The 17,618-nt window shown below is 34.3% G+C and overlaps 1 protein-coding gene across 1 annotated transcript in view; it reads right to left on the bottom strand.

Annotated features, from left to right (window-relative positions):
- Positions 1 to 17,618, bottom strand: part of LOC112927583 (sperm-associated acrosin inhibitor-like) — a 124,481-nt gene that overhangs the window by 10,574 nt on the left and 96,289 nt on the right. The window contains exons 2-4 of the mRNA XM_026009019.2: positions 5,854 to 5,930; positions 4,853 to 4,890; positions 3,429 to 3,544 (exon numbers count right to left, since the gene is read on the bottom strand). Of these exons, the coding sequence (XP_025864804.1) occupies positions 3,429 to 3,544; positions 4,853 to 4,890; positions 5,854 to 5,920 (221 nt within the window). The 5' untranslated portion in view covers positions 5,921 to 5,930. The remainder of the gene's footprint in view (positions 1 to 3,428; positions 3,545 to 4,852; positions 4,891 to 5,853; positions 5,931 to 17,618) is intronic.

Below are 17,618 nucleotides of genomic sequence, written 5' to 3'. Positions count from 1 at the left end.
AAAGCCCAAATAATTAGCATGAGTATTTTTATAGTGTAGCAAATCCATACCCACACTCATGATCTTCCCCGGCAGATCACATCTCCCTTGCCCCCCCTCTACCCGGGGAAATCACCAAACTGAATTTTCTGTTCATTATTTCCTGCATTCCTCTGTAATTTCACTGCATATCAAAAAATATATTCACAAAATGTAAATATTTATACATTTCAAATTTATACATGTATTCATATATATGCGTAGTTTAGGGTATCATAGTAATTTTTACAAAGAAAACAATATTATATCTATTCTTATATGGCTTGCTTTTTAGACTCCTTTGTGATCTTTATATATATTGATATCAGATCTATAATTCATTTATTTTCATCTCTATGTAACATTCTACTATGTGACTATATGGAAGTCATTATTTTTTAACATTAAATTGATCATTTAGTGATTTATTTTTTTACTTGTTTTATGAGGATGAATAATTCAACTCCAACACACTTCAAGAGCTATATTATTCATTAAATACAATAAGTAGATATAATCCAAATGTCTGTGAATTGACAATGGATAAATAAAATGTGATACACCCACAGGTGGAATATTAGTCATAAAAAGGAAAGAAGTACTAATACATACTACAATGTGGTTAAATTTTGCAAACACTGTGCTAAGTGCAGGAAATCACTCAAAGAAAGACCACACACAATAAATAGATGAGTAAATTCACTTCCATATTAAAATCATACACATACTACAGGATTCCATGTATATGGAATATCCAAATAGGCAAATTCATAGAGATAAGAAATAGTTTCATGGTTCTCAGGAATTGATATACAGGAAATTGGGAAGTGTGTGGTTGTTCTTTGTTTCTTGGAAGGGGGGATAAATGATGGAAATATGTTGGAGTTATAGTGATGATTGTACAACACTGTCAATGAATGTATACTAAAAAATATGTAACCTTATTCTTCAAAATGGCAAACTTTAAGTTTTGTGAATTTTATCCCAAGGCAAGAAAACACTATATTTTTCCTTATCAAGTGTCAGTTTTAAATGTTGCTACATTTTCTGTGCCTCACTTTCATTAGGGGTAAAATGCAGAACTGATGCCCATCTAACAAGATTTCCTTAAGAATTAAATTACGTGATGTGGGGGATGTAGAAGCTGACTCACAAAGCTTGTGTAGAAAATAGTCATGTGGGAAAGTGGAATTCCCATTGCTGATAGAAACTAACTTTCACCAGTATACCCAAAGTTCATGGAAGACAGCAGTAGTATCTGCTTTCTTTACCAACTTTTTCCTCCCATTGATACAAGGCTTAACATATAGTTGTGATTTTTTAAAAAAATAATATGTTAAATAAAAGGAAAAAATTCATTTATAAAATTACCAGCATTCACTGAATATTTTTATACATGTCCTCTATAATTAAAAAGGTTATGAAAGTGGCTGAATGCATTTTTATAATGTGCATTCTAATTCTGCATGTCTGCATTCTAATGGATACTTGCATTAAGAATCAATACTAAAAATGTAAATGAATATATAACTCCCACATAGATCATTCCTTTAAAGGTGGAAATGTTTAGTGAAAAGGAGAGCAGGCCTGATAGTGTAGCAGATTGATACTTGTATTCTTGTAATCAATATACATTTCTTCTAATAAAATCAAGCTTTAAATGAGCATATGGCCACCTAAATAAATGTGTTTCTTGTTAGCTGAGAGATGAAAGAAATGGAGAAGTATCGGACTTGACTACAGATGGATAAACTACATCACTGAGTTGCCTGGAACCCCAGGATCATCAACCTATCTCTTGACTGGTTTATGAGACAGAAAGAAAATAATACAATTTTTCTCCCAAACCTCAGAAAGCTTACAATACCTTTTAACAGACTCTCCAAGTCTTTCAATGATAGACCTATGTTTCAGAACTTAAGTCCATATCGCCTGACATTGGTAATCATAAAATCAATGGAGTACATATTAGAATTCAAGTTCCCATATCTCTCTCCTAGAGATTTTGATTCTTTAAGATAAAGAGGAGCTTAAGTATCTGTATTTTTAATAAATGCACAAGTAATGTATTATATGTTCATCTTTGAAAATATTTTTTAATTATAGTTACCAAAAGCATTCATATCTTTTAACCCACCAAAGAAAGAATTTTAAGAGGATAGTATTATTGAACATTATATTGATTGAAATATTATGATTTTTAAATTGCACTAGGTTTTATATTTAGAAACACATAATTAAGAGTTTTCAAATGTTTTTGAATAATTAGACATAGAGAAGAAAAATCTTTCAGTCATAGGGTCTTAGGAAAATTCTTCAACATCTTGTATCCCATCTTGAATACCACAGAAGTCTTTGTCTGGTTATTTAGGAATTTAAAACTCTGACTGAGGAGGTTGGTTGTGGAATCTACCACAAAACTGGATTACAATAAAAGCCAGAGGATTGTGTAGCTCAGGCAAAATCAGCATCTACCGTAAAAACCAAACTTAAACGCTCCACCACTCTCGCTGTAAAGAAAGAAAAAGGGAAAGAAAAAGAAAGTATTAAAAGAACATTTGAAACTACCTAGATATTGCAATAAATGTTTCTCAATGAGAATTTAAAAATGGGGTAGTTTGTAGAGGCTATGCTACAAGTATGTGGGCTTTGCCTGCTCTGGAGCACTGCACATGCTCCCCTCACACCTGAGTGTTTAACTCTTCCTACATGCTCAGTCCTGACTCAATCTTGGAGCCTGCACAGATCTGAGAGAGGATAGGATTAGAGGTTTTTCTGATTAAAAGAGAAGAAATATCTGTGATAGAAAATGATGATGCAGAAAAGTTGACCAAACTTAAGGACTGCAAACTCCTTAAGTAAGGATACAGTAAGGGAGTAAAGGATACAGGAAGGGAGTTTTCGTGGAAGGTTCAAGAATGTTCTACTACTAAGGAAGGTTTGGAGTGTGTCACGGAGTTCAAGAGACAGAGCATCAGAGGAGCCCTTCTTAGCATGAATGGGCCCACTGTGATGGATTTCAGAGTTCTGTAGCGAGTAGGGTTTCTTGCTCAATTTATTCTCAAGTTAGTTTGCAGCTACACCATGAAGACTATCATTTATCATCTGGACTTTGGAACTATATCAGTCACTAGACTGTCAGTAAGTCATAATTACTAAATTAAGTTAAGCTAATTGATTTATGCATTTGCAGAATATCCATAGAATTATATTTGAGAGGTCAAATATAAAACTGCTTCTAGATATGACAACTTCAGGGAAAGGTACAAGTGTGTTTCTGTGGCTTTTACAGAGACTAGTTATTTTCTGTATGTACTGCACCCAGGCTATCAAAAACATGGGTTTTTCTAACATTTTATGATGGTTTCTTCATTATTTTGGAAGAGCCATATTTAGTCTTCTGTTCTTACAATTGTTCACTGCAGAAAACGCATGTATTGGAATAAGTTTGGCCATTGGTTGCACAGATTGGATCCATTTCTCTTGTGCAGAAATGTAACTGATGTATATACACATCACAGTTTGGCTGTTAAACATAAAAAGACAACATAAAACATAAAAGGTATCAAGTAATGAATATTTAAAATAAAATGTCCTTTAATCTTAATACAAAATGCTATGCATCAAAATGGAATAAATATATTCTACATTGAAGTTTAAAAATAAACATCCAGGTACTCATAGTCCACTTATACATAAAATATTTATAGTATATCTTTACAAACCCAACATTATTTTTTTCAAAACATATAAATGGTTGAATGTATTTTTATAATTTAGACACTCTGCCTTCACTTCTCCTCATATTGGGTCAGATTTTCCCCCCAGATGGCCCTTGATCAGTGAGGGTCTTGGAGGTATGGACTCTCCAACCCCACATAGTCGAAAATCCATATATAACTTTTGACTCCCCAAAGCTTAAATACCAACACTCTACTGTTGACCAGAAGCCTTATGATAACATGAGCAGTCAATTAACACATATTTTGTGTATGTATTATACCTGGTGTTCTTACACTAAATTAAGCTAGAGAAAAGAAAATATTAAGAAAATCATAAGGAAGATTGCACTCCTGTAAAAAAATCTATATATGTGGACCCATGCAGTTTAAACTCATGCTGTTTAAAAGCCAACTATATTTCATACCACAAGAAATCATAAACAATTTTTTATAATTCCATTGTCTTTCTCAATAGTTTCACTACTAGGTAATCTGAGAGTTTCATATTATCACACTTTTCTGAATTCATATATATGAGTGGTTGCATATATGTATATAACCATGTAGATATGTATTTGCTTAAGGATGGCCATGTTGGTTATTTATATAAATAAACAATAATGTGTGTATTCTTGCATGGTCTGCTTTTCAAATATCTTTCTAAGTTTTATCTATTCACATGTTTAGAACTGTAGCTCATTTTCTTCACCTCTCTGTAATAGTCCACTCTGTGAACATATGATAATTGTTTTATCTACTGTTGATAAATTGAATTGTTGCTTCTTTAATCCTCATGTTTCGCTAGGATAAACAATTCTACTTTAAACATTCCTTAACCCATAACAGATACTTGTCTATAACAAGGCTATGGCCAGTGATGGAATTTTTTAGTAATGGGATATCTTTACTTTGTCTTTAATACCAAATGATTTTATACGGCTGGCAAGATTCTGTTTCTTGAACTTAGTATAATAACAACACAGTTTGTTGGTCTGTTTGTTACTTTTGAAGGATCATTCTGTTGTACACAGTGAAATTTGCTGTTAAAACTTACGGTATAAAAAAATTAAAGTCTTACATTTCAATTCCCTAAGTAATCAGTATTAACTTACCACTTTACGGTCTTCTGGTGGAGGATCAAAAGAAGTTTCTGTGGCCAACCAACACACACACGCACACACACAAATGAAAAATAAGAAGAGGAAGAGGAGAAAACCATCAGAGTCTCTTGAGAAGTACCTACATCTTTTAGTAGCAAAATATTATGCAAATTGCCTAATCAGAACCCTGCAAATAATGAGATGAGCCTTTTATAGTGGTATCAAAACAGTAAGTTTACAAAGTAAATTCAGATGCAGAAATATAATTCCAAATTAATCTCACTCCGTGAAAATTATCTTATATATTATTTAATAATCACCAAACCCTTCTGTAAGACATTAAAGTCGTGATTTTTTTTCCATTTTTTTTTTAGATGAGACATCCTAGTTGGAGAAGAAAATGGCTTGCTTAATGCCACTTATATGCCTTGCAAAAAGTCACTTAATACGAAGAAATTAATAATTACTTAATTAATTAGTACTGAGGTCTAATATCAGGGATCTCACACAGCTACTTTATTCTGAAATTCATGGGCCATGTTGGGTTTGCAGGACCATAAGTTGTCAGCAGAGGAATCAAGGAGGTTTTTCCTTATACAGAGCCTTGACTCAGAGGTGGCAAATAACAAATCAGATTCTCAAGGAAGATCAGACTTAGAAGACATCATTACTTTACACACTTTGCATTTAACAACCGTGGAATCTGACCTTCAAAAAAGGGAAAAAATAGGTAAATATCTTTAGTCACAGATGAACAAAAAGACATGTTCATTCTATGAGTACAGCTCATTCTAACCTACCTCTTTGTCTCCACCTCTCTAAGGTGGGAAATGAGATAAAGCAACCCACTGACACAATTTTAAAAGGTATTTCTAACATACTCTGTTTCATTTTGCCAGTTTAAGATTTATAAATCTGAAAAATCAAACTCCTCCATTTCTAGATAATAGCAATTGTTTGCTGCATTTCTAAGATACATGAAATGCTTCATCCAGGACTGAAAATGTACTCACCAGAATAATGAGGAAATGCCAAGACAGTGATAAAAATAGCTTTGATCCATGTCAAGAAGAAAGACATTTTACCAAGTCTATGGAAGAAACCCACAGAGACGTTATTACATATGGCACAGGGACAAACTGCCCATTTCCAAATGAAACTTTCTTATAGGTGAAGTTTTTCCACTTTCCTAGATTTCTACTTAGAGCAGACTTTCCCCAACCCACAGTATCAAGACATACACAGAAGACCTTGTGTGGACTTGAACACCAGGCAAATCCTCTGTGCATATTTAAGTAGGAGCTTATTATTCTTCCAACTTGGCTCAGCCCACAAGGAGGCATGCTGCATTTACAGAAATATGTACTTCAGAATTTTAAGTTTTTCATCAGAAAATAGAAACCATTATTTCAGGAAGGACTGACCTATAGCAGGCCTCCCATCATAGCTACCTTCACAGAAGCCCTGTCTGATCCACCTGACACAATGGAAAGTGGGGTAGGGACTGTACCTATTTGGTTCCCTTTACTTCTCAACTATCTCCATCCAGCTGAGGAATCTCCTTTATTGATTTGGTAGTGAGGAGCTTAATGGAGGTGAGATGGCAGGAAAGATGCTGAGGTACTCTGTGTTCTGCCTAGAGGCTCTAAAATAGCCATGAAAGATTCTTTGTGAGATTGACAAATGGATTATCAATAGATCTTCGCTAAGCAGCAGATTTGGGACAGTTTGATCAGATGTATACAGAAGTATGGGGAGGAGAGTTGGAAATAGTGCTTTGAAAACAAGGTAGAGAAGAGATATGAAAGCTTTCCAAGCTATTGAGTTGGGAAGAAAAGGAGAATCAAAACAAGAAGAGAAAGGGATGCTTGGATGGCTCAGCAGTTGAGTGTTTGCCTTTGGCTCAGGGCGTGATCCCGGAGTCCTGGGATCGAGTCCCATATTGGGCTCCCTGCATGGATCCTGCTTCTCCCTCTGCTTATGTCTCTACCTCTCTCTCTGTGTCTCTTATGAATAAATAAATAAATAATATTTAAAAAGAAAAACAAGAAGAGAAGAAAGAGTTTTGGGAACTGTAATTGGCCACATAACCTAGACTCTTAGTATTTTGCGGTACCAAAAGCACATCAAACTTACCTGGAGGTTTGATTTGTATTAACCTTTTTATTTTGAGATCAATGGAGATTCTCCTAAAACCTTATCTTAAGTACTAATGCACGGAGTTCTCATGTTCTTTTTAACCAATTTCCCCTAATGGGAACATCTCGTAAAACTATAGTACAAATTCACAACCTGAAATGTTCAAAAAGCTCCTAGATAAGCATTGGAATGACCCACTTTGGGGACCTGGGCTAGAGGAATGCATGTGCCCTGAATTATATGATGAATAATTTGATCTTTACCTCAAAGTTAAGTGGAAGACCCTATAGGATTTGAAGTAGGAAGAGATTTAATCAGAGCTATTTAACTAATCTTCTTTACAATATGGCTCAGCGGTAAGAGCTTTGGCAGATGAAAGTTCTGATTCAAATCTCATCTACCATTGAGTAAACTTGACACAATATTCAGACCTTTTCTAATCCACAACTTCCTAATTTTAAATGTGAGAATAATTTCTGTCTCATGGGTTTGTCATAAATATTAAGGATAAAATATTAAAAGTCTGTGCATAGGCTATGTGTCAGACTTATATTTGTCACCCTAATCTAACCTGCCTTTTTTTTTTATCAGTGAAGAAAGCCAAGATTTAGTAAAGAATCTTTGAATCTAGCATTGCCCCATGCCAACTTAATGGGAGAGTACAAAATCTGATAAGTGCAAAAAATGTACCTTTATCAAATTAAAGTGACTATTGTGTTTACATTAGTTCCTTGAAATATTTACATAGACACCATCAGAGATATTTATGCAGGCAAATCCTTTTGGCACATTTGTGGAGAAATTAAACTGAAGTTCTCTTACACGTATTGAGGTTAAGAGCAGGAGACACTGCCTATGGTGCGCAACAGGCTATGAGTTTTTTAAATTAGTCACGAAAGAGAATGTTAAATGTATGGATTATTTAATGGATATCTATCTTTCTAGAAAATGTTTAATATGCACAAATGTTTGAATATATGCATATATGTACAGATATTTAATATACAACTATACTAAAATCTCACACAAATATATACATACGTGTATATATAAATATATGCACTTGTATGTATGTGTGTATCTATATGCGTGTATATATCTATATTTTTAAATATTTTATTCATGATAGATACAGAGAAAGAGGAAGAGAAGCAGACAGAGGGTACATATATATAATATATATAATAACACATGTTATATATAATAATATGTGTTAATGTTACATCTACATATATAGATGCATATATACTTATGTACATATACACATACATAGCATATGTATACATACTATGTACTATGCATACGTACGTATACTGCACATAGTCCATATACATATGTGTATATCTATGTATACATATCTAAATACATATATTATCTTGGTGAGCCCTAAATGTCATCACAAGGATTTCTATAAAAGAGAGACAGAAAGAAATTTGATGCAGACACAGAAAAAAGGTCTTATGAAGACAGAGCTGAGAAAGATTTGAAGATATTGGTCTTAAAGATGATAGATAATAGATAGATACAGATAAATATATGATGGATGGATAGATAAAAATAGAAACAGGAGAATAAAGATATTTCTCTCTTTTTTCATTTAACAGTCAATGATATATCTTCATATAAATATATACGAGTATACACAATTCCTTTTAAGGTATTGCTAAATCCTTTTGCTAGGTGTTGTATTGAATATGATTATACAGGTCATTTTATGCTCATTCAATTTTTTTCTAGACTTTTAGAAGTTGCATTTGAGTCAAATAATAAATGCAGCTTAAAATTTATAGATAAGAGCAAATTACTCTCCAGCACACTTGTAGTCTTTTACTATGAAAAAGATAGATTACAAACATGACTGTTTATCCTCACCTCTCCAAATGTCTTCTGAAATATTCATGTTTCTACACACACATTTAAATATACACTACACATAGGGATGTGTGGGTGGCTCAGTGGTTGAACATCTGCCTTCCGCTCAGGGCATGATCCCAGGGTCCTGGGATCGAGTTCCGCCTTGGGCTCCCCACTGGGAGCCTGCTTCTCCCTCTGCCTATGTCTCTACCTCTCTCTCTGTGCCTCTCCTGAATAAATAAATAAAATATTAAAAAATAAATATATATACATACACACATATAAAATACATATATTTGGATGATTTCTTTCAGTTACAGAATTTCTTCATTTGGGAATCACGTGAAAATTTTAAGTTAACAAGACCACAATTTCTATTTTTTTTACTCTTATGAATTTTTGTCTATAAACATGGTTTATTCCCTATGTGAGTCCTGAATGTGTGAAGAAACTATTCTTTTCTAATTAATAAAATTCATTGTGATTTTCTCTTCTGCAAAATGAAAAATTTGGAGACTCCTTGGTGGAACCTCTTGTCATACACGGCATGTACAAGTGAGACAACTTATTTAAACTGGCAATATGTGAACTTTTGACATGCTGCCTATTGTGTCTGTTAGGTCCAATATTAGGTCTGAATATTAACTCTTGCTGGAAAACACTGACCACATGTTTATTTATGTTTCCTCTCCAATATTCCATATTAGGAGATCCTGTGAGATACTGGAGGCAAAATACCAAATATAGGGAGACCAATATAGGCAGGAGAATTAACCATTGGATTCTGTAGAATCAGGTAATTCCTAATATCCAGGAAGCAAAAGAAACTGTAAGCCCAATAATCAGAGTCAGGTTTAGTAATCACATGTTGTTGGGTACAGTTGAAAAACCATGGTCAGGGGTACTTCGTGGCTGAGTCAGTTAAGATCTGTCTTCATCTCAGGTCATGATCTCAGGGTTCTGGGATCCAGCCTTGCATCCAGCTGCCTGCTCAGCGGGGAGTCTGCTTCTCCCTCTTCCTCTGCCCCTCCACTCATTTGTGCTCTCTCTGTCTCTCAAAAAAATAAAATTTTTAAAAAAAGAAGAAAGAAAAGAAAACCATGGGCAGCCAATGAACTTAATCATTGAAGAATTCAAAGGTAGACATGCTTAGAGTACCTCTTATGGGAAGGGATATGTCATTATCCAAACTAATAAAGTAAAAAAAATTTCTTTTATTCCGAAAAATCAGATTCATTGATGCTTTCTATGTAATATTTTGCCTCACTTTCCAAATGCACATAAGTCCAGGTTTGTCTTTAAAGCAAATTGCCAAATAAATAAATAAATAAATAAATAAATAAATAAAACAAATTGCCTTGGGTACCTGGGTCCTGGGATCGAGTCCTACATCGGGCTCCCTGCAGGGAGCCTGCTTCTCCCTCTGCCGGTGTCTCTGCCTCTCTCTCTGTGTCTCTCTGAATAAATAAATAAAATATTAAAAAATAATAAAGCAAATTGCCTTGTCAGAAAACAGGCAGTATCTTAAGGGCCATAAAATTTCTCAGGGCAGCACAAAGGAATGTGGGAATGGTCACAGAATGATTTTGCATCTTGATTTTGATAGTGGTTACATGACCACTATTTGTCAAATCTCAGGACAGTATACCAGAAACAATGAATTTACCATATATACTTAAAAACTAAATTAGAAATTTCCATTTAAAAACACAGTTGATGCATTTGCTGGAAGTAACCAACATTTTAAAATCTGTAGCTATTTAATATAGACCATTTAATTTAAAATAGCTTTCTCAAAGTGTCTATTTAAAAAAATTGATGTGGGCATCCCGGGTGGCTCAGGGGTTTAGCGCTGCCTTCAGCCCAGGGCATGATCCTGGAAACCCGGGATCGAGTCCCACGTTGGGCTCGCTGCATGGAGCCTGCTTCTGTGCCTCTGCCTCTCTCTCTCTCTGTGTATTCTCATGAACAAATAAAATCTTTTAAAAAACATTGATGTCTAGAAAAGTATAGGAAATAAATGACAACTTTGAGCTCCTGCCTCCACAGCAGAGTGAATCCAGGGTGCTAGCAGAGTGTCCTTGACATAGCTGACAACGAAGTCCCAGATTGGATGATCCCTGAGGACAAGATCACATAGTTTATTTTACACTGGCACAAGGTACATATATATGTATTTGTGTGTGTGTGTATATTTACATTTTTTGAGGCATAATTAATATATATCATTGTTAACTTTAAGTTGTGCAATGTGTTGATTTAACACACTTTTATATTGTAAAATGATTAGCACCATAGTCTTAATCTAACCTTCATCCCATCACATAATTTCCTTTTCTTTTTTGTGCTGGGAACATTTAAAATCTACTCACTTAGCAACCTTCAATTGCATAATAAGTAGCAATAATTATAGTCACCATGCTGTACATTAGATTTCTGTAACTTACTCATAGCAGAAAGTTTGTGCCCTTTGACTAACATCTCTCCATTTTTCCCACTCTCCAGGCTCTGATGACTACCATTCTACTCTCTATTTCTTTTCTTTTTTTTTTTTTTTTTTTACTCTATTTCTATGAGTATGGATTTTTTTTTAAGTTTCCACATCTAAGTGATATACAGTATTTGTCTTTGTCTGGCTTATACTTAGCACAATGCCTTCATGGCCCATCTATATTCTCACATTTGACTGAATTTCCTTCTTCCTCATGGCTGAATTATGTTCCATTGCACATATACACAGCACATCTTTATCTATTCATCCATTGAGAGACACTACAGTTGTTTTTGTATCTTGGCTATCATGAATAATGCTATAGAATTGGAGAAAATATTTAGAAAGCATATATCTGATAAGGGGTTAATGTCTAAAATACAACAAGAACTCGCGCAACTCAATAGCAAAAACAAACAAACAAACAAACAAAACGAAAACAAAACAACAAGAAAAAAAACAACCCAAAACCAAAACACAACAAAAAGCAAAAAAAAAAAAAAAAAAAAAAAAATCCCACAGGCATCTGATTAAAAAATGGGCAGAGGAACTAAATAGACATTTTCCCAAAGAAAACACACAAGTAGCCAATAGATACATAAAAAGCTGCTCAACATCACTCATCATCAGGGTAACGCAGATCAAAACCACAATGAGATTTTACTTCATGCCTGTTAGAAGGTCTGTCTTCAAAACACGAGAGTAACAGTAAGGGTTGGCAATACTGTGGAGTAAAATGGAACACTTGTCCACTGTTGGCAAGAATGTAAATTGGTACAGCCAATGATGGAAAAATAGTATGGGTATTCCTCAAAAAATTAAAAATAGAAAAAAAATAAATAAAAATAAAAATAGAATTATCATAATTGGAGCAATCCCACTTCTCGGTATGTACTCTTCTTGACAAATTAAGTGCACAATTCCATATTGTTACCGTAAACACTAAGTTCCACAGTAGATATCTAGAATTTTTCCATCTTGTGTAATTCTAACTTTATACCCATTGGGCAACAGTTTCCCCTCTTCAATCCCCTGACAACCACCATTTTATTTTGTTACTATAAGTTTGACTATTTTAGATAATTCATAGAGGAGAAATCATGCCAATATTTGTTCTTCTTCGACTAACTTATTTCATTTAACATCTTCCAGGTCCATCCATGATATGGCAAATTGTAGCATTCCCTTTAGTTTTAAGGTTGAGGGGAACGCTGGATGGCTCCGTGGTTTAGCACCTGGCTTCGGCCCAGGGGGTGATCCTGGAGACCAGGGATCAAGTGCCACATCGAGCTCCCTGCATGGAGCCTGCTTCTCCCTCTGCCTGTGTCTCTGCCTCTCTCTCTCTGTGTCTCTCATGAATAAATAAATAAAATATTTTTTTAAAAATAATTTTAAGGTTGAATAGAATTCCATAGTATGTGCATACCATATTTTCTTCATCCTTTTGTCTGTGATGGACACTTGGTTGTTTCCATATTTTGGTTATTGTAAATAATGCTACAATGAACACAAGAGTGCAGGTGTCTCTTTAGGATCCTTCTTCAATCTTGAGGATATTTACTTAGTAGAATTGCTAGATCATATGGCAGTTCTATCTTCAATTTTTTGAAGAACCTTCATTCTGTTTTCTATAATAGTTACACCATTTTACATTCTCACTGACTTTCTTAGTCCATTTGGGATACTATAACAAAATGCCACAAACTGGGTGGCTTATAACAAAAAATGAATAGTTCTGGAGGCAGAGAAGTTTGAGGTCAAGGCACCAGTATGATTGCATTCTCATGAATGTTCTCTTCCTATTTCTTAGCTGGTGTCTTCTCACTGTGCCTTCTCACCTGGGGAAAGGGGCTTGGGTTCTCTCTAGAGCCTCTCTTTTAAGGTATTAATTCTATTCACGAGGGTTCCACCTGCACTATTGAAGCAACTACCAAAAGTCTTGTCTCTGAATATCATCATCTTTGGGAGTTAGGATTTCAATACAAGATTTTGGGAAGGACACATTCAGATGCTAGCACTAATAGTGTATAAGAGTTCCAGTGTCTCCACATCTTCACAAACATTTGTTTTTTTCCAGTGCTTTGGCCATTTTTAAATATGGTTATTTGGTTTTTGCCATTGAGTTGAAGGAGTTCCTTTTCTATTTTGGAAACTAACACCTTACCAGATACACGGTTGACAGATATTTTCTCCCATCTATAGGTTGTCTTTTATTCTATTGATAGTTTCCTTTGTTGTACAGAAGCTATTTCATTGATATAGTCCCACTCATCTACTTTTGCTTTCATTGCCTGTACCTTTGGTATCGTATCAATGAAATCATTACTGAGACCAATGTCATGAAGCTTTTATCCTTTATATTTTCTTCTGGGAGTTATACAGTTTCAAGTGTTACATTTTAAGTTTTTAATCCATTTTGAGTTGATTATTTTGTGAATGGTGTAAGATAGATATGAAATGCCATACATCCAAAAAAAGGATCAATATAATCTGTATTTAGATTTAAAGACAAACCTATGTAGTCACATTCCAATAAATAATAAAACATTACCAATATTGTTATAAAAATCCAAGAAAGGCCATGCAACTGGCTGACTGTTTTTATCATGTAACCAACTTCCCATTCTCACCCCTCCCAGGTCACCTCTTTCTCATTCCTTCCTCCTACATACACCACAGGAAGACACCTAATTGAATTTTCTATTTACTATTCCCTATCTTCCTTGAGAATTCCACAGCAAAACAATGCATATGCTCATGAAAATTTTGGATATTTTGATAATATATGCAAAGAAAACAAACTATACATTTCTTACATGTCTTTATTTTTACATTTTCTGTGATCTTAATATATATATTGATATTTAGAGCTGTAGTTTATTTATTTCCCTACCTAATATTCCACTATGTAGATGCATAGAAATCATTACTATTTATTCTTCTACAAACTGATATTTGATGTGATATTTGTTTCCCATTGTGTTGTTGGGTGAATAAATCTACTGTCAATACACTTTTACATCTCTCAGTTTTGTGCACAACAAATAACTACCTATGGAATAATTTGGAATTTGGGGATGACTAAATAGACCATCACCTTGTATAGATTATGCTAAATGGTCTTGTATTTTCTTGTTAGATTCTATTTCTTAACCTTGGAATAATAATAATACACACATAATTTTACTTTTTGGAAAATTCTTTTTTGTACATCTCGCTTGGTCAGCTTTGTTATGATTTGAAAACTTGAGAGTGGTTAAAAATTTACATGCTTTAACTTCCAAATGAACCAATAATAACTTACCAGATGTCTGAAATGTGATGATTTTTAAAAAGCAGTTTCTGCAACCAAAGAACAGTTGAAAAAATAAAAAGGCTACACATATATCAACTGCAACTAATGAGGTCAGAATTTTGTGGTAGTAACAAAAATACAAAATTTCAAATGTCTCCAAATTTTAGGAAAATATTAATCCCCAAGTTAATCTATATCTGTGAAAAATAGTGTCGTATATTATTTTTAATAACTCCTACTTGAAGATTTATTTTATTTAAATTCCAGTTATTTAGCAAACAGCATAGTATTAGTTTCAGGTGTACAGTATAGTGACTCAACACTTGCATACATCACCCAGTTTTCATCACAAGTGCCTCTTAATCCCCAACACCTATATCACGCATCCCCCACCCACCCTCTGGTAACCATCAGATTGTTCTCTAGAGCTAAGAGTCTGAGGATACAAAATTTAGAAAGCTCTATAAAATAGATGTTTCGTTGTGACATAAGACAATGCCTTGTGTGAAGTCACTGAAATATGAAGAAATTCTGCTCCAATATCAGGGCTCTATTCAATACCTAACAGCTACATTTTTCCAAACTTTATGGAGACACCTTGAACTTTAAGGAAGGTAACTGGTCACCTCAGGTATAAATGAGTTCTTTCCCTATACAAGACCTTGATTTCAGGGACTCATAGCTGATAAATAAAAAATTAGATTTTCAAGGAATACCAGATCTAGAAGAGATCACTCCTTCTCTATATTTTGCACAGAACAACAGTGGAATCTGGGCCCCAAAAGGAGAAAAGAATTTGGTTAAAGTTCTTGAGTTACAGGTGAATAAAGAACTACAGTCATTCTAACCCACCACTCTGTTCAACTTCTCTAACATGGGAAATGAAAAAAAGTTCAATGATGAGATGTTTAAAATAACTTTAGAATATGTGCTGGCATTTTACCAAGAATTAAAATCCCAGTAAAACAATCATTTCATTCCAAAGCTACAGGAGAATGCTTCCTGTTTTTCTAGGATATGCAAAGTATTTTACCCAGGACTGGAAAAAATATGCACCAGAAAAAAAAAGAGTAAAGGCCAAGATGATGAAAATAACTTTGATTCATAAGGAGAACAGAGTCATTTGATTGATTCTATAAAAGAAACCCTTCTGGATGTTTGCAACAATGGGACAAGACACATAGCCCTTCTCCTATGGACAGGCTAACAGAATTTAGGATACATTTTATGGTGTCCTACCTTATAATGAAGTAACTACTCCAACTTATTAGTTCTATTTTTCTCCCAACTCTAAAATTCAACATGAAATATGTCAAGAGAAAGCTGTTCTAAAGATCTGAGAGAAAAGACCATAGAAAGTGCTCTGTGAACACGAGAGAAGAAGTTGATTACTTTCCCAAATCTTTGAGAGAACATACAAGGAGCCTGGCTGCATTTCACATAAATGTGCATATTTCAATATCAGTATTTTCTTCAGAAAAATGGTAGTCATTTCTGGAAGGAGCAATCCAGAGCAAGACTCACAGCAATGCTACACCCTGGGGCTACCTCCCTAAGTTCTCTGTTTGCCATACTTCACGCAAAGAGATAATGAGTAAAGCAACAGTGGCTATTATGTTCACCTTTTCCCTCCAACCATCCATCTCCATCTAACTAAGTGTCTTTTATTGAGATGTGAGTGATGAGATTGATGGAGTAATACAGATAGCTCAGAGCAGATAAGAGAAAGAGGCATTCTGTGTCCTCCCTGGGAGCTGTACCGTACATCAGGAGAGATGCTTCACAAATACTTCTCAATAGATCTTCCCTCAGCAGGAGGTTTGGGACAATGTAATCTAATATACTCAAAATATGAGGAGAAAAGAAAGAAATGTGTATAAATATAGATTTTAAGATAGGGAAGATAACATGAAAATATTTCAAGTAAGTGAGTTGAAAAAGAACAGGAGAATCAAGCAAGAAAAAGAAAAAAAAGTTTGGAAATGCAAATTCAACAAGACTCTAAACTTTGAAACTTAAGAAAAGCTAGATGAATATTAGAATCATCTGGAGAAATTCTAAAGCCTGAAGATGCACCATTCTACTATCTAGATTATGAACAATTATTAATAGTGAATCCTAGGCATTACTATGTCTTAAAAGTTCCAAGATGAGACTCAGGCACAACCTAGGAGAAAACACAACATATAAATTGCTAGAATAGGAGAAAAAAATCTGGAGATTAAAGTTGAAACCAGATGAGGCATTACCCTAAATTATGTGATAAATAATTTGATCTTATCCAGAGGTAAGTGACAGACACTAAAGGCTATTCATATAAGGGAGAAATTTTTCACTTATTTTCTTCCTAACTAACCAATCAGCTTTACAAACTGATTCAGTGTAAAGAGCTTTGGGAGATCAATTCAAATCTCATCAACCAATGGATAACCTGAACTCAACACCCAGACTTTATAATGCACATTTTCCCTATTTTATTATTTTTATTTTTTATTTTTTTAATTTTTATTTATTTATGATAGTCACACAGAGAGAGAGAAAGAGAGGCAGAGACACAGGCAGAGGGAGAAGCAGGCTCCATGCGCCACCCCAGGATCACGCCCCGGGCCAAAGGCAGGCGCCAAACCGCTGCGCCACCCAGGGATCCCCATTTTCCTTATTTTAAATATGAGAATCATAACTCCTATTTTACACGTTTGTCATAAATATTGGAGTTAAAATATTAGATCTGTCCATACTTGTGTGTGAGGATTGCATTTGTCACCCTAAGCCAACCAGTAACTTTTAGCATGGAAGAAGCTCAGAATTTAGAAATATCAGACTCCATACTTCAAGGGAAAGTGAATTTACTGACACATAAAGAGAACAAAAACCAAAAACAATAGCACAGACACCAGGAATTTAGTTGGGGAAAATCATCATAAAGAGTCACTACAAAATACTACTAAAATGCTCATTTTTCAACAAAATATATGAGAAATTCAAGAAACAGGAAAGTA

Source organism: Vulpes vulpes, chromosome 4, assembly GCF_048418805.1.
Source record: "Vulpes vulpes isolate BD-2025 chromosome 4, VulVul3, whole genome shotgun sequence".
In the NCBI taxonomy this organism is placed as follows: domain Eukaryota; kingdom Metazoa; phylum Chordata; class Mammalia; order Carnivora; family Canidae; genus Vulpes; species Vulpes vulpes.
This window is presented reverse-complemented; position numbering and strand designations above follow the sequence as displayed.